The sequence below is a fragment of the Capra hircus genome, chromosome 7 (genome assembly GCF_001704415.2).
Source record: "Capra hircus breed San Clemente chromosome 7, ASM170441v1, whole genome shotgun sequence".
Taxonomy (NCBI): domain Eukaryota; kingdom Metazoa; phylum Chordata; class Mammalia; order Artiodactyla; family Bovidae; genus Capra; species Capra hircus.
In genome coordinates, this window is record NC_030814.1 from 58,674,869 (window position 1) to 58,695,208 (window position 20,340).

At 44.3% G+C, this 20,340-nt stretch overlaps 2 protein-coding genes across 3 annotated transcripts; one reads left to right on the plus strand and one right to left on the minus strand.

Moving 5' to 3' along the window:
• HARS2 (histidyl-tRNA synthetase 2, mitochondrial) lies at positions 21 to 7,191 on the minus strand. 2 transcript variants are annotated; one of them, XM_005683053.3, is made up of 13 exons: positions 6,893 to 7,191; positions 5,437 to 5,511; positions 4,932 to 5,051; positions 4,715 to 4,810; positions 3,766 to 3,891; positions 3,557 to 3,664; positions 3,197 to 3,295; positions 2,814 to 2,907; positions 2,214 to 2,341; positions 1,879 to 2,121; positions 1,607 to 1,723; positions 1,238 to 1,384; positions 21 to 822 (listed from the first exon to the last, which is right to left on the minus strand). In XM_005683053.3, exons 1-13 carry the CDS (start codon positions 6,998 to 7,000, stop codon positions 763 to 765), a joined length of 1,521 nt encoding a protein of 506 aa, XP_005683110.1. In that variant the 5' UTR covers positions 7,001 to 7,191; the 3' UTR covers positions 21 to 762. The 2 variants fall into 2 exon arrangements, with proteins under 2 accessions (XP_005683110.1, XP_017905758.1); XM_018050269.1 differs by lacking the exons at positions 3,766 to 3,891; positions 4,715 to 4,810.
• Positions 7,263 to 20,276, plus strand: HARS (histidyl-tRNA synthetase). Its single transcript, XM_005683046.3, has 13 exons — positions 7,263 to 7,429; positions 7,702 to 7,791; positions 13,164 to 13,283; positions 14,766 to 14,861; positions 15,476 to 15,601; positions 16,217 to 16,324; positions 16,469 to 16,567; positions 16,794 to 16,887; positions 17,071 to 17,198; positions 17,295 to 17,537; positions 19,076 to 19,192; positions 19,377 to 19,523; positions 19,846 to 20,276. The coding sequence occupies exons 1-13, from the start codon at positions 7,340 to 7,342 to the stop codon at positions 19,915 to 19,917; spliced, it is 1,530 nt and encodes a 509-aa protein (XP_005683103.1). The 5' UTR covers positions 7,263 to 7,339; the 3' UTR covers positions 19,918 to 20,276.

The window sequence follows — 20,340 nt, forward strand, 5'->3', positions numbered from 1 at the left end:
CCCTTGATACCAATTACTCAAACTACTCCATTAAAATTTTATTTAATATATTATACAACCACTTCAAGAACAGGTACCTCCATGGCAGGACATGGAAGTCAGAGAAGTGATTCCGGCACAGGTAATGGGCCCCCAAAACATATCTCCATCTTGTCAGGTCAGCTATTAAGTTCAACATTCAAGATTATTAAACAAACAGGCTCACCCTGTTATTATTAACAGTGGATGGGCTAGAGAGATGTCACATCAATACGGGCAGTGCAATGCCCTTAGGATAGCATCTCTGTTCTCAAACAAAACAGAAAGAAGTCATTTCCCGTCCTTGCTGTCTCCCCAAAACTCCCTGGACAGCCCATGACTAGGTTTTGGACAAACTTTCCAGAAGCCATAGTGGAAGGCTAAATATTTGACTTTTGATCTCAATGGTTCAGAATCCTCTCAATCTGAGGTGACTTTCCAAGAAACTTGCTGACAGCAACCACCTCAGCACATTGTTGGTAGCGTTCAATGGCATTTCAAATCTGCCATCTGCCTTGGCAGTTAGAGCGTATCTCTTTCACATACCAGCCATCTGTGCTCAGGCATAGCTGCTCACACTAGCCTAGGAGTCCTCAGGGCGTTCTACAGTTCTGTATGCAGAAAGGATGAAGGATCCAGACACACTTGTCATCCATTCTGGCCAGCAGGTGTGAAGTCCATTAGGAAGTCAGTCCTAGGTGAAACCTTTTCTACAAAGATCAGCAGATGGCATTCAGGTAATGATCAAGACTCAGACAGTCGTTTCTGAACTTCAGCCACTAGATTTTCCCGTTTAATGGCCACCTGAAACATAAGAGAACCCTCACATGACAAACTAGAGAGTGATACTAGGTTCTTAGCCTCTATTCTTCTGGATTCATTTAACTCTCCAACTGCTCCCACTACTTGGGCAACCAGTAGGGAGGAGTATGTGCTTCAACCTGACCTGGAGAATGTTCCCCCTCAAGACTAAAGTGATTCAAACACCTAATCTATGTCTGTTTGTTGATTAATCTTGAAATACCCATGGAGATTTCACTTGTCCTTCTGCCCATCCAGCCAATCATCAGCTATAATGGTTTCCCAGGATGGAGCCTCATTCACCTCTATCACTATTAAGCCTGGAGATACTTCCACAGCTAAAATATACCTATTTCTCAAAGAATCTAAGAAAGATAGAAACACTTGGTCCCTTCTATTTCTGGCTGGCCTGACTCACCTCCTCCCTGCTGGGCACTGAACGGAGCTTGATGACCCCTTCCTTCAGTTCTTGCTCACCAATGATGACCACCAGTGGAATTCCCATGTTCTCACAGTAGTGCAGTTGGGGTAGTAGTTTAGGGTTGTTCTTATACATCAGCTCTGCCTAAAAAGGGTGAAGTTAAGAATAGGGAATTTAGAAGTTAAGTATACCACTGAAATCCCAGGAGCAAACATATCTAAAAAGTTAGTAGCTAGCCTACTTGTACCCTAAGAAGATACTCCAGTGAAGACTAGAAAGGTCTTGAGTTCCACCCTAGGTATAAGCTAGAAGTGGGCCTGGTGCACGAATTCTACCTAGATGGTGTGGATTTTAGCTCCTTTATACCTTGATCCCAGCATCCCAAAGCTCTGCAATTAGCTTCAACCGTTCTTGAAGAAAGTTCTTCTGTGGTGTGGCCACAAACACTTGGGTCTCTGTGGTCCGTATCTTCTCACCAAAAGTCTAGTAAAAGAGAGAGAGAAAGTAAACTAATAAAAACTTCTTTTGCACCAATATTTCAAAAAAACAAAAACAATCATCAAAAAACAGTCCAACTGCACCTCCAGAAACGAGTTTTTAAGGTATGCAGCCCCACTCTAACCCTACCAAGGACCTACCTTCATCCTCTGCTCCACGATGGAGAAGATTCGCTCTACCCCAATGCTGAGCCCCACACATGGCACCTTGTGGCCTCTGGGGTCAAACATGCCCACCAGCCCATCATAGCGACCACCAGCAGCCACGCTGCCCACATTCAGTGGCTCCTCCTCAGCATGCACTGGGGTCTGTAGCAGCACTGCTTCATAGATCACTCCTGTATAGTAGTCCAGGCCTCGAGCCAAGCTCAGGTCAAAGGAGACCTGCAGAGACAAAGTTATAGTCAATGTCACAAAAGACTCAGGACCCTGAGAGCCCTAGACACAGCAAGAGGTCAACTCCCTACTCAGCTAACCTTCTCAGCAACTCCAAATACAGTCAAGTATTCAAACAGCAGCTTCAGGTCTCCCAACCCCTCTAGGGCCTGCTTGTTCTGGGATAGTCTGGGATCCTGGAACATTTGCTCCACCAAGGATATCCCACCTGGGGAAACATGTGGGGAGAAATAAAGTCTGTGCTATACACCCAGATGTGTTTCATTCAAATTTAACCCTAACATGCTCCAACAAGTCCTCCTCGTTTTTAAAAAATAAAAATAAAAGATCTTGATCACATCCAACCAGATTTCTCTCATCTACCTCCATTTTTGACATCTGAAGACATAACTAGTTACAGTAAGTAAAGTGAAGTCACTCAGTCGTGTCCGACTCTTTGCGACCCGTGGACTGTAGCCCACCAAGCTCCTCCGTCCATGGGATTCTCTAGGCAAGAATACTGGAGTGGGTTGCCATTTCCTTCTCCAGGACAGTAAGTAAAAAGGTTATTAAATTCAAACCAGGCTCTGGAACTTAGCACATTTATGGAAAGGAGCTGTTTCAGAGGCAGAAGTTATACACGGATCACCCTTACTCTGGTTCTATCACGTACCTCTAAAATAAAAAACACTGGTTCTTACCATGACATTGGACATAATCCCCAATTCGATCAGCCATTTCAGGAGCCAGGCCTTTCTTTACCACCATCTCATGTCTCACATCTTTCCAAGATATCTGCACAAACATCCAAACATTAGGCTAGCCCCAAGATCCCTCTTTCTCTAAATGGAAAAGGACATCTTGTTTCATTCATTATGTATGTCACAAGTAGCTAACACTATACTCAGCACAGTTAGAGGCAGCTTAGGAAATCTAGCCATAATCTCCACTGCACAGCAAAATTCAGGTCTTGTTTCAAATGTCTCCTTACATTCCTCCCAGAAATAACTCACTTCTGGCCACAATCTCCTCTAAGGGTATAGGTTTGAAGACAGGGTCTACTGAAGCATGTCTTCTTCGTTACCTTGTCTAGTTTGTCTACCGAAGAGCAAATGGCATGGAACTTGCTTTCAGGAACACCACAGACAGCAAATATCCCATCCAAAATCCGCCGGTCATTGACCTGTGAACTCAATGGAAGCAACCCAAATGCCTTGTCAATGACCTCTCCATCAAAACAATGGCAGTCTCAACTCTCCTGACTCAAAAGGAACAGAAGTTTCACAGAATGATTATACAGATATAGATATTAAATGCAACACCTGTACAAAGAAAATCCTAGAGCTATAGGCTCAATGGCTGGTGTCACCTATGTCTTGAGACAGTTGAGACAGCATTAGGCCAAATACAGACTTCGCCTCTCAATCCTCAGCTCTGGCCTCACCTTAATGAGAAAATCCCCCAAATGCAATTCGCTAAGGATTTCACACATGATCTTCAAACATTCTGCATCAGGGATCATAGGGTCAAATTGACCAGCAATGTCAAAATCCTGCAGCAAAAAAAAGATGGGAAAAAAATTACTGAGCAGCCAGTTCCCCGGTTGTGGTCCCCAGAACTATCAAACCATGCTGCCTCCATCAGGTCTCTTACACACTGGTAGAACTCCCGGTAGCGGCCTTGGACTATGGTTGGGCTCTCCCGCCGCCACACTTTTCCAACATGATAGCGTTTCATCTTCTTCACTTTATTCATGGCCAGATAACGAGCAAAAGGGACCTCACATAAATAGGTTAAGGAAGAACGATACTGCATCCAAAGTTTAGGCCCAGTGGAAGGACATTAGGGAGGACTGGGGCTCTATCAATCAGATCTCACCCACCAGAATTAGAACAAGGGCCTTCTTTGTCTCCCTTCTCACTATACCCATGGCTTAGCGATCAATATATGTTAAATAGTGTCAGATGAAGGAATTTCAGCTAGCAAGACTGTAAGTTCTGTAAAAAGCAGTGGAAACAGAGATAGAAATGACCCAAAAACTTCAAGTCTGGGCATTCCCTCCCACTCAGATCAATTCTTGACTGTCTTGGAAGAGTCAGGCTTCAGAACCTGGATTTGTTTACAATTTGTAGGTCAATTTTTCTTCAAATGCTCAAGGACCACCTACATCCTAATTCCCAAGTACCTGTTTAAAATGCAGATTGCTAACTCCCACTCCAGCTACAGAATTAAGAACATCAGCAGCTAGAGGTCAAGAATTTATATTTCAGCAAGCTTCCCCCAGGGATGCTGACATACTTTTTTTTTTTTTTTTTGGCTGCACTGCATGGCATGGGGGAATCTCAGTTCCCCAACCAGGGATCGAACCTGCACCCCATGCATGAGTCTTACCACTGAACCACCAGGGAAGGTCACCTAACACACTATAAACTTTAAATGACAAGGCACTAGGACAGGCTGTGCTGGCAGAATTGCCTTCTGGAAGAAACTAGAAGTAAAGACTGCTGCCAATAAGACTATAGGGTCCCAGAGCCACTCTTTCTCGGTTAGCCAGAGTCGCCCTCTGGGTTTGAAAGAGGGAAGCCTCCAGAACTCAGGATACAGTAAGGTCATAGCGCAATGACAACAGCTCTCCGCCCTGATCCTTCAGATCATAGATGAGCCCAGAGTCCTCTCCATACTTCTCAGTAAGTATTTCCTACAGAGGTCAAACACAAAGTGCCATGGTTAAAAGGAAAACTCCAGAACATAGGCTAGAAGCCCTTTAGGAAATAAGGCAGGTGAAGAAATGGGGTTCCTGTACTTTTTTCTCCTCTTACCTTTAGTTCAAATGCCGGGGTATCCAACCCCTTTGCTCCATGACGTTTAAAGCAGCTAACAACCACATTAAGAATTTTCTCCCTCACCACCATCTGCTGGGGACTAAGATCTCTGGTACCCTAGAAATCAAAAGGAGCCAGAGTAAAAACAAAATCAAGTCCATTTAAGACAAAGAGTTAAACTATATCTACAATCTAAGGTGTGGAGTTGAAATCACTTTGAGATCAGATGACTATGAGCCCCACCCAGTACCTCCAGAATAGTAAAGACTTTTTAAAAATTAGTTTAAAAAAATGTTAAAAGTAGGGAATTCCCTGAGGGTCTAGTGGTTAGGACTCTGTGTTTAGGATATGGGTTCAATCCCTGGTCAGGAAAGTAAGATCCTGCACTGTAAGACACAGAGTATGGCCAAAACAAATAAAAACATTAAAAGTGGTTGGGAAGGGAAGCAGAGGGCAGAACTCTAAGGCACTTTAATGGACAGGGTGGGGTACAGGGTATTACCTTTGGGGTCTTGATAATAAAATTTGACTTCTCTTGATAAGGTTTCAGTTGGGATGCAAACAGTGCCTCTGCAACCTGGCAGAAAAAAATGTGAGATACAGTTCCTCTCATACTGGCCAGAGGAACTTCCCTGGTGGTCCAGCAGCTATGGCTCCACACTCCCAATGCAGGGGGGCTGGGTTTGATCCCTGGTCCTCTGGATCCCACATGCTGCAACTGGGAGTTACCATGCCACAACTAAAAGATTTTGCATGCTGCAACTAAGACTTAGCACAGCCAAATACTGGCCAGGACTGTGGTATCTGTGGCCCTGTGCACCACCAACCTGCAAATACTTTTGGCCCTGTGCAATAGGAACTCTGAACACTACGCTATCTATCCTAATCTCAGCGCACTTCCAAAAACCCAGCTGTATATGCAATACATAGAAGATCAGGTGTTTACCATATAAGCTTCCTGCACACACAACCACCATATTTGGAGTTTTCAAATATATGGAAAAGTTTAACCACCCAAAAACAATGAAGGCACAAAGAAACCCAAGCCTACCACCACTGACCATCTAGAAGTAGGGGCTAGTATGATCTCCAGTTCTCAGTTTCCACTCAAAGAGCAAAAAATAAAAATTGTTAATAAGACAGCAATGGTCACTAGGCTTAGAGATAGGGAAAAAATAACTTGAAGACAGAAGAGAACCAGCCCAAGAACAGCCCATTCTTTTTCTTCCAAGAACAGAGAACAATGCCTGTGGAACAAACAGGAATGGATTAAAAAAAAAAAGATTAGCAGGATGCTGTGACTGCAAATAACAAAAGATATGCACCCTGTTGGTCATAACACAAAGCATGTACTAGGAAGTCATCCGTGTCTTTCCCAAGGTAAAACAGAATCTGTGATTTTATTACCAGCAGACTGTACACCCTTCCAGAAATATAGAGGGTGTAGTTCATACTTTGGCTGATTCTATCCTCCAAGTCAGGGCAGTGAAGCCCACAGCCCCTCCTAAGAATCCATAATCTTTGAAAACTACAAACTGGGATAAGGGAGATTCATTTTGAGGTAAATTCTAACCTGAACTCATCCTACTTATGGTCGTTAGTGGGAATGATCACATTCTTTGCTTAAAAAAATTTTTTTAATGTGTTTGAACCCAAAAGGTTCAGATAAGGGATTGTGGACCTGTACTAAAACGCTCCCTTACTACGCAGCCACACAAGTCATTTAACCTTGCAGCCTCCGCTTCCTCATCTATAAAATGGAAATATAACCCCAACCTCTCAAGATTGCTTTGATGATTAAATAATAAAGCATCCTAAAGGCCTTAGCTCTGTGTTGGTACATGGAGGGCACTCACTAAATACCGACTGTAATACGGCTGGAGTACAGGCTGAAAGTCCATGCTTTCAGACCTGGAGATCCTGCCCCGACAGACCAGAGCTACCTCAGTCTGGCTCACCTGACTGTGAGAACTGACTGCCCTGATGCACACAGCACCGGGCGGCCGCCGGAGCTGGCCAAGCAACACAGTCCAGGCTCTCCCATGCAGGAGTCCGAGCTGGGGCATCTTGCGGCAGGAAGCAGGATTTCCGGAACAAGAGGCAAAGAACCTAAGAATGAGGCAGACAGGACCCCAGGAAGGGTTACAGGACACTGTGGAGGCGAAGCCGAGCACCAAAGATGAGATAAGTGTTTCTTCACTTCTCAAACCTAGCACACTAGCTCCACTCTTCCCCGGCTCCCGCCCGGCCTCCGCACTTCCGGTAGGAGCCGGAAGTAACTTTTTTATTGGGCGGTGGCTCTCTAGGCGTATGGGCCAACTACTCGATATCCGGAAGTCCTCCGAGTCGAGGCTGTGGCCACCGCAACCTATCTAGCCAGCAGTCAGCTCCAGTCGGCAGCAAGTATGGCCGATCGTGCGGCGCTGGAGGATCTGGTGCGAGTCCAGGGAGAGCGTGTGCGGGGCCTTAAGCAGCAGAAGGCCAGTGCCGAGCAGGTACGACCCAGGCGGCGGGAGAGAGGACAAAACAAGGCCAGCGAGGACAGAGCGGGGGTGGTCAGCTCAAAGGATAGGGATCTGGAAGAAGGGACTGGACTGGTAAATAGCAGGACGAGCTGAGTGGGGAGGTAGTTAGGGTAGGATTTGGGAGAAGCAAAGCTAGGAGAGAAATATGCTCCACATCCTGATAAGGAAGGGATACTGAATGAATGGCGGGAGCGGGAGGGAGTGGCAGATGTGGTAGTCCAGCTCCTGCTTTCCCTCCACAGATCGAGGAGGAGGTGGCAAAACTACTGAAACTGAAGGCACAGCTGGGCCCTGATGAAGGAAAACCGAAGTTTGTGCTCAAAACCCCCAAGGTAAATATAATTCCTTTAGGGAGCCTCCTAGAGGGTCCCTAATTCCACTCACAGGACTCATATGCCTGCCTCCCTGAACCAGATCACTGAGGAGGATCTGAAATGTTGCAGAGGATACAGCAGTTGCTCTTGGCGCCAGGCTGAACTGGACTCTTATCTGAGTCATTCTGGGATGACAAAGTGATGGAAGAAACTAGGCCAGCTGGGTGCTTAGGGGAGTCTACTCCTCCTTTCATTCAGTAAATATTTACTGAGTGCTTACTGTGTTCCTAACAGTGTACAAAGCAGTGAGTGTACCATGGTGAACAATATAGCCTGCCCTCAGAGAGCTTGGGCTTCCCTGGTGGATCAGTGATAAAAGAATTCATCTGCAATGCACGAGACATGGGTTCAATCCCTGGGTGGGGAAGATCCCCTGGAGAAGGAAATGGCAGTATTTTTGCCTTGGAAATCCCATGGACAGAGGAACCTGGTGGGCTACAGTCCATGGGTTCGCAAGAGTTGCACACAGCTTAGCGACTAAACACCCACACACACAGAGCTTACATCCTGCAATGGAAACAGACTGGGGAAGAAAAATAATCCCACACATGGATATGTAATACAAGTTGTGTTAAGTTATGTAAAGAAATAGAAGGGATGCTCTGAGAAAATTAAGGGAGAACTGCAGAGTCTGAGGAAATAATAAACTAGTTGATCTGTAGATGAGTGGGAGACAGCCAGGTGAAGAATGTGAGGAAGACAGGTCCAGGCAGGAAAGGGAAATCCTGAAGCAAGAATCTTGGTACTATCCAAGAACTAGAAAAAGACTTTATGTCTGGAATCAAATAGAGAGGGACAGCAGAGTGGAATGAAGTTGCTAGCTCAGCCTCCATTATTTCAGTTCAGGTGATACTTTCTGTCACCTGAAGTTCTATAAACCAGACTACTTACTCATCATCTAGGTACCCTTGGCACTTCATAAATACTGTTATTGCATTTATTGCTGACTTTTCATTATTCACATGGTTGATTTAACCTGAGAGGCTGAGACTAGGTGCCTGGGACTAAATAGGTATTCAATGAATGTATGTGAAATTTACTTCCACTGTAGGAGATGATTTGTCTTCCTTATGTTGAGATGTCACCTTTTAAGAGTAAATCTTTGGGCTCCTAAAATCACTGAGCTATTCTTTTCTACATGTAACTCATTTCAAACATTAAAAAGACAGTGTAAAAACCCAAGGCAGTAACCATCAATAGCTATTCAAACTACTGGGTGAAAAGATTAATGGGGATTTACTGATAGATCAGGCTGGCCTCACCTAAACCAGCGTTTCTAAAAGTAGGACAACCAGATATTATATTCCACCAGATGTGATGCAATAAGAAGTACACAGCACCACCTATGAAGTGTTCTTGCCAAGAACAACTGAAGCTGAATCTAAATCAGTCTTCAGATCTAACTACCAGTTTACTAGAAATATGGGAAATGGAGGAACACATGTTAAATGACCACCATTGAGTTTACTGTTAACCAAATCTAGAATGAGAAAAATTCTTTCAGAAAAATGACTCAATTTCCTCAACAAGAAAGGATAATTAAAAAAAAAAGAAAATTGTTGCAGATTAAATAGACATGAGACACATAACCCAGTAAAAGGCCTGAAGTTATTTAGAATCTGATTCAAACAAGCCAAGCATAAAAAGATATGACTGCAACAACTGGGAGTAATAAACATGGTTTGGGCACTATCTAAAGGGTTGCTGTTAAGTGGACTGATCATAAGTTGTGTTGATTGTAAGAAAGGTATTACAGCGTTTTGTTTTTTAATCTTTGTATGTTAGAAAATCATACTGAAATATTTGTGGATGAAAGTATATGATATCTAGGATTTAATTTAAAATACTCTAGGAAAAAATGCTGGGGCTTAGTTAAAAAATAGCAGATGTTGATAGTTGTTCAAGCAGGATAGTAGATACCTGGTGGTTCAGTGTATTATTCTCTATAATGTATGTTTGAAATTTTCCATAATGTTAAAAGAAAATGTGGATATAGTCAAGAGTTAATATCCACTCTAGTTGGTTGAAATACATTTCTTGACGTGTGATTCTTAGTTAACAAAAAACTCAATATTACAGGGAAAGGACTCTTTCAGGGGACCTTCCTGGTCAAAATTATTTTCATAATGTTACATGCCCTTTTCATTTCATTTGCAATGAAGGTGCAAAAGCACTGGTGTGTAGAACTGCTGGTGTCTTAGCACAAATCAAGATGCTGGCATGGAGCTTTACTAATAGCCATTTTATGTTCTTTACTTTCAAAAACTCACAGGGGAAAAAAAATTCAGTTTTACTTAAGAGTGTCCTTGATAAAACAGTAAAAAATTATTAATTTTATTGATTATTGACCCTTGAGTACACTTTTTTAATACTCCACATGATGTAATGGGAAGCACGCATAAAGCACTTCTGCTGCAACCCAAAACAGAAAAAATACTTGGTGCCATGTATGAATTGTAAGCTGAACTAACTGCTTTCTTCATGCAAAACCTTTTGTATTTGAAAGAAAAACGGAAAGATAAACTATTGATCTGGATATCTGGCAGATCTTTTTAACAAAAATGAATAAAGTGAACCTTGACACCTCAAGGGAAACATTCAACAGTACGTGTTGCCAGTAAAGTAAAATTCAGGTGTTCAAGAGAAAGTTCAGTTCAGTTTAGTTCAGTTCAGTTGCTCAGTCCGACTCTTTGTGACCCCATGAATCGCAGCACGCCAGGCCTCCTTGTCCATCACCAACGCCTGGAGTTCACTCAGACTCACATCCGTCGAGTCAGTGATGCCATCCAGCCATCTTATCCTCTGTCGTCCCCTTCTCCTCCTGCCACTAATCCCTCCCAGCATCAGAGTCTTTTCCAATGAGTCAACTCTTCGCATGAGGTGGCCAAAGTACTGGAGTTTCAGCTTTAGCATCATTCCTTCCAAAGAAATCCCAGGACTGATCTCCTTCAGAAGGACTGGTTGGATCTCCTTGCAATCCAAGGGACTCTCAAGAGTCTTCTCCAACACCACACTTCAAAAGCATCAATTCTTTGGCACTCAGCTTTCTTCATCAATTCTTTGGCACTCAGCTTTCTTCACGGTCCAACTCTCACATCCATATGTGACTACTGGAAAAACCATAGCCTTGACTAGATGGACCTTTGTTGGCAAAGTAATGTCTCTGCTTTTGAATATGCTGTCTAGGTTGGTCATAACTTTCCTTCCAAGGAGTAAGCGTCTTTTAATTTCATGGCTGCAGTCACCATCTGCAGTGATTTTGGAACCCCAAAAAATAAAGTCTGACACTGTTTCCACTGTTTCCCCATCTATCTCCCATGAAGTGATGGGACCAGATGCCATGATCTTCGTTTTCTGAATGTTGAGCTTTAAGCCAACTTTTTCATTCTCCTCTTTCACTTTCATCAAGAGGCTTTTTAGTTCCTCTTCACTTTCTGCCATAAGGGTGGTGTCATCTGCATATCTGAGGTTATTGATATTTCTCCCGGCAATCTTGATTCCAACTTGTGCTTCTTCCGGCCCAGCGTTTCTCATGATGTACTCTGCATATAAGTTAAATAAGCAGGGTGACAATATACAGCCTTGACATATTCCTTTTCCTATTTGGAACCAGTTAGAACTTGTTATTTTCCACCATGAGCTTGACAGCTTCCCAACACTTAAAACTTTCTTGATGAGATCTATGGTGACATGAACAAATATGGTTTTCTGATATTGTATAATGAAGCATATCAACATTTGGAAGATCTGTATAACTGTTATCAAAGAACCAATATTTTCTAAATGACCAATGCATGATGTTATAAAATCATGCCTGAGTAAAACAGCCATTCCAAGTACAAGACAGAGTAACAGATCCTTTTACACTGTAGTAAAATATAGATAACATAAAATTTGCCATTTCAGCCATTTTTAGGTGTACAGTTCAGTGGCATTAAGTACATTCATATTGTTGTGTGACTATCACCACTGTTCATCCTCTAGAACTTTTTTACCATACTAAACTAAAATTCTTTACCCATTAAATGGGGTAGTGATACCCCATTCTACCATCCCTCCAGTTCTTGGTAAGTAGTGTTCTACTTTCTCTCTATAAATTCTGTGTTCCTTATAATGGATTTTAATGTGACAGTGTAAAAAGTTCATTGTTGTAGTTTTAGATTCCACATTGTAACCAATCCTTAAGAAGCTTTCCCTCATCAGATTTTGGTGTAGTTTAAGAAAATCTAAAGTTAGCTGAAAAGTTTATTCAAATATTCCTCCTTTTACAATTATACATCTCTGTAAGGCTAGGTCACTTCATGGGAAATAGATGGGGAAACAGTGGAAACAGTGTCAGACTTTATTTTGGGGGGCTCCAAAATCACTGTAGATGGTGATTGCAGCCATGAAATTAAAAGACGCTTACTCCTTGGAAGGAAAGTTATGACCAACCTAGATAGCATATTCAAAAGCAGAGACATTACTTTGCCAACAAAGGTCCATCTAGTAGTCATGTATGGATGTGAGAGTTGGATCGTGAAGAAAGCTGAGCGCTAAAGAATTGATGCTTTTGAACTGTGGTGTTGGAGAAGACTCTTGAGAGTCCCTTGGACTGCAAGGAGATCCAACCAGTCCATTCGAAAGGAGATCAGTCCTGGGATTTCTTTGGAAGGAAAGCTGAAACTCCAGTACTTTGGCCACCTCATGCGAAGAGTTGACTCATTGGAAAAGACTCTGATGCTGGGAGGGATTGGGGGCAGGAGGAGAAGGGGACGACAGAGGATGAGATGGCTGGATGGCATCACCGACTCGATGGACAGGAGTCTGAGTGAACTCCGGGAGGTGGTGATGGACAGGGAGGCCTGGCGTGCTGCAATTCATGGGGTCGCAAAGAGTCAGACACAACTGAGCGACTGAACTGAAGGCTAGATTTTCTTTATATACTCAACCAGAACAACATATCACCACAGAATTGAAAGCAAAAAGCATATATGAGAATAGAGCTGACTTCTGTTAATCCAGACATTAAAGATTTGCAAAAATGTAAATCAATGTCACTCTTGTCACCAAATCTTTTTGTTTTGGAAAGTAGTTACATTTTCCTAAAACGTTATTTATGTTAACATGTAAAAGATGGGTCAGAATTTAGAAAGGTGAGAGCTAATGGGTGTGGTGGTTAATAGGGAATTGTTTGCACCTGTTTTACACCTCGGTGACCTGTAGGAAATCTAAGTTTGGGACAGAGTTTTCATTCATCATCAATGAAGTCATACTTGTATATTTCTAGACTGTATTGTTCTTTGTTTTTAAACCGCATCCTTGGTTCTTTGGCTGATTTTGATTCCAAGGGCACAAGAGATTATAGTCCCCGGCAGATGGCAGTTCGGGAGAAGGTGTTTGATGTAATCATCAGCTGCTTCAAGCGCCATGGTGCAGAGGTGATTGATACACCTGTATTTGAACTAAAGGTGAGAGATGGATGAAGAGAAATTATGTGGTGGAAGAATGGGGATACCAACAACAAAGAGGGTGGCAAGGAAGTGAGGCCCAAAGGCCTCTCTCTTATTGCAGACAAAGCTTGGTATTTTCTCCATGAGAAGGCGGGTGAGACTGGCATAGAGGGAGAGAGCCTACTTTTTATTTACCTTGGTTGCAGCCAGCAGCTTCCAAAAGAGAGCCCTTCTCAGGAGTGGAAGCTGTTATGGCTCCAGACTACCCTCAATTCTGTGTCACCTGTACCCAAGATGTTTCCTAGATATAAGCATATCAAACATATAAAGGATAAATACACAACCAAGTCTCCTACTGATGGACCCTGAGGTGGTTTCTAGTTCTATTAAAAAGCAGTTCTTTGCATCACTCCCTGCTTAAAACCCACTGGCTCCCAGTGTATTTATAATAAAATCTAAGCTCTTTACTCAGGCTTACAAGGCCCTACATGATGTGGCAACTGCCCACCTTTCCCTTCTCATCTCATGCTATTTTTCCCCTTGTCCACTTTGCTACCATGGTCTTTTTTTCTGTTCCTGAAACATACTAAATATGTCTATAGTAGAGCCTTTGTTCTTGCTCTTCCCTCTTCCCGAACTCCCTTTTCCCCTAGCTCTTTGCATGACTTTAATTTCAGAGTAAATTAGACATGACAGATTTTCATTTCATATCTTAATTAAAATGCCATTCCTCAAATAATCCTCTCCAATGCCTTTTCTAAAGCAACCCTTATCTACCATATCAACCTATTTTACTTCCATTAAAGCAGCTATCACTATCAGAAATTATGTTAATTGTTTCCTTGCATTAATGTACTGCCTGTCTCTTGTCATTACTTCAGAAGATCCAAGAGGGCATGGATTGCCTTTGTTCATGGATGGAGACACAGGGCTTAGAACAATGTCTGGTACTAGTGGGCGTTTATCTACAGGATAAATTCCCAAAGATAGAATTTCTGCATCAAATGGTTGTACTCATTTCTATTTCTAGCAACTAGATTAGTTTTACAAGTGCTACCATAACAAAATACCATAGACTAGGTGGCTTAAACAACAGAAATGTATTGCCAGGAAGCTGGAAGTCCAAGATAAGCTGTTGGTTCCTTCTAAGGGTTATGAGGGAAGGATCTGTTCTTGGTCTCTCTCCTTGGCTTTTAGACGGTGTCTTTTCCCTGTGTCTTCACGTCGTCTTTCCTCCTGTGTCCAGATTTCCTCTTTTTATAAGGACATGAGTTTTACTGGATTAGGATTCACCCTAATGACCTCATTTTAGCTTAGTTACTTCTTTAAAGACCCTGTCCCCCAATAGAGACCTAATCTGAGGTGACTGGGGGTTCAATATATGAATTTTAGAGGAAATGTAAGTTGAAATCAGTCATTGTTAGAATGGGGGGTTTTGTTTTTAAAACTTCCTTTAAAATTTTTATATTTATCTTTGTGATCACATTTCTTTTTCTCCAGGAAACACTGACTGGAAAGTATGGAGAAGACTCTAAGCTGATCTATGACCTGAAGGACCAGGGTGGGGAGCTGCTCTCTCTTCGATATGACCTCACTGTATCTTTTTAAACTTCGGATGGATTGGCCCTCACTAGGCTGGGGCTTTTTCTAGCCTCAGGTTTGAGGGCAGCTAGACATAGGTAGGATCAAATATAATCTTGCAATCAGGGAAATTCTTTGTCTAAAGCAGGAACTGCACTTTGGCTAAACAGAGCATAGCTAGCCTTAGAAGACTTCTGAAACCCTGAGTGAGACCTCAGCTTTATGTCAGGGTCCAGTTCTGACTCTGGCAGCAATCCCCTGGCTTCAGAATACATCTCGCTTGTCCTATCTAATGGACGGCGTTCTCCTTAATTGACCAAAAGCCTGTTTCCTTTATCTCCAAGCTATGTCAGAGAATCATCTGCTTAGACATCGCTGAATAGGGCCTCCTTTCTGCTCCCCAGTCAATCTGCCCAACCCTCTGCTGTGCTCACCACAGCCCCAAAAGAAAAGAGCCTTAATATTTTTTTGAGACTTCAGCTGCCCCTGTGGTAACACAGTTGATTCTTGCTGATGTTCCGAAATGCTGTTAATCTTACAGGTGGTGGTTTTAACCCAGCTTCTGTTAGTGAGAATCATCACCTTCCAGACTGTGATAAGTGGGCCATTCTCCTTAACTTTGTCATCAGGTTCCTTTTGCTCGATACTTGGCAATGAATAAACTGACCAACATTAAACGCTACCACATAGCAAAAGTATATCGGCGGGATAACCCAGCCATGACCCGAGGCCGATATCGGGAATTCTACCAATGTGTGAGTATGGGGGCAGGCTGGGTAAGGCAGCAGTCCCTTGAGCTAGTAGAACCTATTGAGTACTCATGGTGTCCTGAACAAACTAGATGCCCCAGATAATGCTAACCCTAAGATTCTTTAGTATTTTCACATACAGGACAAGGATTATTCTCCTCATTTTACATATGAGTAAACTTGAGGCTCAGAAAGATGAAGAGACTATAAGGATAAGAAAGGCAAAGTTAGGACTAGAAGTCTTGGTCCAGTGCTCTTTATATTAAACCACAGTGATATGATGACAGCAAAGGATGAGGAAATTGGATTTGAGGTACTGTCATCCAGACTGGTGGCAGAGCTTCTAAATGAAGAGAGAAAATGACTGAGGCCAGGTAACTCCCCTGGCAACAGTGGAAGGAAATAAGGACAAATACTGAAAGGAATAACCCAGTAGATGGGAAGAAAACCAGGCCTGGTAAGAGACCCAGGAAGGCTGGGGTTTTCCTCTGGGCTGACAGACGGAAAATGAAGAACGTGGCCTGCACATGAGTGCAGTGAGGCTGCCTCCAGGGAAAGCACAGCTCCCAGGAGCCTTCCCTCAAGGCCCCTGAGGATCCCTAACTACCCCTCTCCCCACAGGATTTTGACATTGCTGGGCAATTTGACCCCATGCTTCCTGATGCAGAGTGCCTGAAGATCATGTGTGAGATCCTGAGTTCACTCCAGATTGGCGACTTCCTGGTCAAGGTCAGAGCTGAGTGGAGCTGCGGGGGGCAAAGCTGGGCCTGGCCTCTCACAGGAGAAGGTCCTGGTACAGAGGCAACAGGAGCCTAAGCATCCAGCACTGTAAAGGGCCATGTAAAGAGATTCCTTATCATTGGGTCGCTGTAGGTGAATGATCGGCGCATCTTAGATGGGATGTTTGCCATCTGTGGTGTTCCAGACAGCAAGTTCCGCACCATCTGCTCCTCAGTGGACAAGCTGGACAAGGTAACCACCAAACACTTGACTCTTCTTTTCCCAGGTCCAGCCTTGCCCTGAGATACGGAAAAGATTAGGAGAGAGAGGGCCCTGCCTCTATGCCCACAGAGGAAGATTAGCTCCAGGATATACGTTGACAGGCAGCTTCTGCTCAAGACACCCCTGAAGAGGGCTTATACTTGCTCTGCCCTGGGGAAGCTGTCCAGGGTTCCCTGACCCGTTTCTGTCTGTCCAGGTGTCCTGGGAGGAAGTAAAGAATGAGATGGTAGGAGAGAAGGGCCTGGCACCTGAGGTGGCTGACCGCATTGGGGACTACGTCCAGCAGCATGGTGAGAAACAAAGCCTGCCTCCCAAGCAGCCATTCCACTGCCCTCATGCTAAAGCCGAAATTCCTTTCTGTATGTGTACATGCATAGGAGAAAGAGAGAGATAGAGAGAGGAGTGTGTGAGTATGTATGCATACATGTATCTTTTTCTTCTTGTCAGTCTGGTTCACAGATCTGTCTCCCCAGGTGGAGTATCCCTGGTGGAACAGCTGCTTCAGGATCCTAAATTGTCCCAGAACAAGCAGGCCCTCGAGGGCCTGGGAGACCTGAAGCTGCTATTTGAGTATCTGACCTTGTTTGGCATTGCTGACAAGGTGAGTCAGGTTGGGATGGGAGCCTCAGCTGAGCTCTGGGGCTGAAGGCCGGTCCTTGAGCCTCATCTGATACTGACCATGTTCTTGTCCCCCCAGATCTCCTTCGACCTGAGCCTTGCTCGAGGACTGGACTACTATACTGGCGTGATCTATGAGGCGGTGCTGCTACAGCCCCCAGCCCGAGCAGGGGAAGAACCCCTTGGTGTGGGCAGCGTGGCCGCTGGAGGGCGCTATGATGGGCTGGTGGGCATGTTTGATCCCAAAGGACGCAAGGTGCCCTGTGTGGGGCTCAGCATTGGAGTAGAGCGGATCTTTTCCATCGTGGAGCAGAGGCTGGAGGTAGGGCTTGGAGCTGGGTGGAGGAAATTCTGGGTAGCTGGTGGCACCTGAGCTATCTTCTTTGATCTCTAAGGAGGAAGCAGTACTGCACTGATCAAGGAGCATCTTTGCAAAGAAAGGGAGAAGAAAGTTGCTGTCCTTCAGACTCTCACCCTATATAGGCCAGCTTGATGGATCTTTAATCATTCTTTCTTCACAAAATCCTTTGCTCTGGGTCCCTACTTTGCTCAGAGCTGTCAGAAATCCAGGCCAATATATCTAAAGACCTCAATCTTTCTCATAATACAGAATACTTAATATTTTACTCCTCTGTGCTTGGGCACTGTGCTTCATGCCTTTCATGCACTGTCTAAAAAACTTCTTAAACAGCCTTCTGAGGGCAGTAGTAGTAGTTTAGTTATGAAGTCATGTCTGACTCTTGTGACCCTATGGACTGCGGCCTCCCAGGCTCCTCTGTCCATGGGATTCTCCAGCAAGAATACTGGAGTGGATTGCCATTTCCTTCTCCAGGAGATCTTCCCAACCCAGGAATCAAACCTGGGTCTCCTGCATTGCAGGCAGATTCTTTACCAACAGTTATGAGGGAAGCCCAAGAGGGTAGCTACTTTTATTATTTACATTTTTCAGACAAGGAAACTGAAGATTATAGATCAAATAATTTGCCAAAGGTTTAAGTGGCACAGTCAGAATTTGAATGCAGGCAGTCTAACTCTAGTCTTGCTCCCAGTCACTCTGATACTCTAAGTGGGAAGCATGTATCTGAGGCTCTGGGATCCTTCAGATGGCTATCTTGACTCTCCAGCACCTACAGTAATATGAGGAAAGCCCTTCGTGGCCTCAGGCCCACTTCTGTTGCTCCTGTTCTTAGGTAACCTCCCCACTGCTCCTATCCTTTTCTTGAGGTCACTGTTTTCCAACTGAAGTTCCAATGGGCAGCTTATATTGTAAGAACAATAGAAATAGTTTTCCATAAAAAGAAACAGGCAGCAGCAGCATTCTTTCTCCCCTCCATCCACACCCCTCCTATGGCTTTAGTGTAAGAGACAGTCTCTTGACTGTCAGTACTAGAACTGCTACGGGTGATTGGATTGCCTGTGTGAGTGAAGAATATCACTTCCTTATGATAGATCCACAAGATAGTAGATGGAGATAAGCTTGTTCATAAACTGTACATAAGCTACCTTTGTGTGTGTTCAGTCACTCAGTTGTATCCGACTCTTTGTGACCCCATGGACTGTAGCCCGCCAGACTCCACAGTCCATGGGATTTTCCAGGCAAGAATACTGGAGTGGGTTGCCATTTCCTTTAAAAACTACCTTTACCCTCCATTATTTATTCTGGGAAGTCATATGCATAAGCCACTCAATTCATTTCTTATTCTTCTAAGAGCTAATTTTTGCCCAATTGCTAAATGAGAAAAGACTAGCCTGCCCTGATGGACTTGGGGCCTGCTCTCAGAATATTGATAAGAGCCTGCTCTGTTTGCTCACTGAAGGTGTCGTAAAGGGTAGCTCAGCTCTTTCTTAACTCTTTTCTAGGCCTTGGAGGAGAAGGTACGGACCACAGAGACACAGGTGCTTGTGGCATCCGCACAGAAGAAGCTGCTGGAAGAGAGACTGAAGCTCGTCTCAGAGTTATGGGATGCTGGGATCAAGGTAGAGGAGGCAAGCCCTCGGGTGGCAGCACATTTGGAGCTGAACACACATGAAATAAAAGCTTGTCCACAGTGGCCCTGCCATTGCTATGACTTCTTGGGGTTAAGATCAGAGCGAGGGGCCCCAAGAAGGTTGTCCCTGAGGACTGCAGAAGCCAGCTTTTTTCTTCCCTTGTGCCCTGCAGGCAGAACTGCTCTACAAAAAGAACCCCAAGTTACTGAATCAGCTGCAGTACTGTGAGGAGACAGGCATCCCACTGGTGGCCATCATTGGTGAGCAAGAGCTCAAGGACGGGGTCATCAAGCTGCGCTCAGTGGCCAGCAGGGAAGAGGTAAGTAGGTAAGCAGGAAGGGGGAGGGACACAGAATGAATGCCATTTCTGGATGCAGCGGCCCATTCAAGACCTGAGCAAAAGCCTGGTATTCATATTAGCCCCCTAAAGGACTAAGGGGATAATATGATACTATGCTTATGGTCTCCATCCCCACATACCCTGTGACTCTCTGGCTTCCTCAGGAAGCACTGTCTCCCCTGACATGTTTGATTGGGTTCCTGCTCCCAGCGGAGCCAGGCCTGATGACTAGAGGAAGACATGGGCACTCAGCAGTGGAACACAAGATGCTCATACCACCTTGTCCTTCCTTCCTGGCCAGGTGGACGTCCGAAGAGAAGACCTTGTGGAGGAAATCAAAAGGAGAACAAGCCAGCCCCTTTGCATCTGCTGAGTTGAGCAAACTATCAGAAGAAAGTGGGACTGACACTATTTAAGGCCAAGATAAGACTCGGCATACCTACTTCAACAGCTTTGCACATTTCTGTCCCAACAGGAAGACCTGAAAAGTGGTCAGAACAGAGACTTTTTTTATTTTTATTATGATTATTTTATTTGTAATCACAGACCAAAATGGTCAGGTACTATACCATCTATCCATATGGCTCTGGGGGCTTAGTAGTCCTGTCTGTGTCCCTGGGCTACAGGGACCTGGCACAAGATGGTCTCTTCTGCAGAGCCCTACAACCAGGTGGAGGGAACGCTCCCCACAACCAGCCTTGGAAGGTCCAATAAAATGCCTCAACCACTGGAGCCTGCCTGTGTCACTGACGCCTAGCCCTGCCTTCCTGGTCAGAGTCTGGGTCTCCCACTGCGA

Excerpts from the sequence above, each read along its gene's own strand:
- HARS2 (XM_005683053.3), bottom strand. The coding sequence starts at position 7,000 with ATGCCCCAGCTCGGACTCCTGCATGGGAGAGCCTGGACTGTGTTGCTT. Across the intron at positions 2,908-3,196 it reads CGGTAGACAAACTAGACAAG|ATATCTTGGAAAGATGTGAG; the intron begins GTAACGAAGAAG and ends ATGTTTGTGCAG. Across the intron at positions 2,122-2,213 it reads TATTTGGAGTTGCTGAGAAG|GTCTCCTTTGACCTGAGCTT; the intron begins GTTAGCTGAGTA and ends TTGTCTCTGCAG.
- HARS (XM_005683046.3), top strand. The coding sequence starts at position 7,340 with ATGGCCGATCGTGCGGCGCTGGAGGATCTGGTGCGAGTCCAGGGAGAG. Across the intron at positions 7,792-13,163 it reads TTGTGCTCAAAACCCCCAAG|GGCACAAGAGATTATAGTCC; the intron begins GTAAATATAATT and ends TTTGATTCCAAG. Across the intron at positions 17,199-17,294 it reads TGTTTGGCATTGCTGACAAG|ATCTCCTTCGACCTGAGCCT; the intron begins GTGAGTCAGGTT and ends TTGTCCCCCCAG.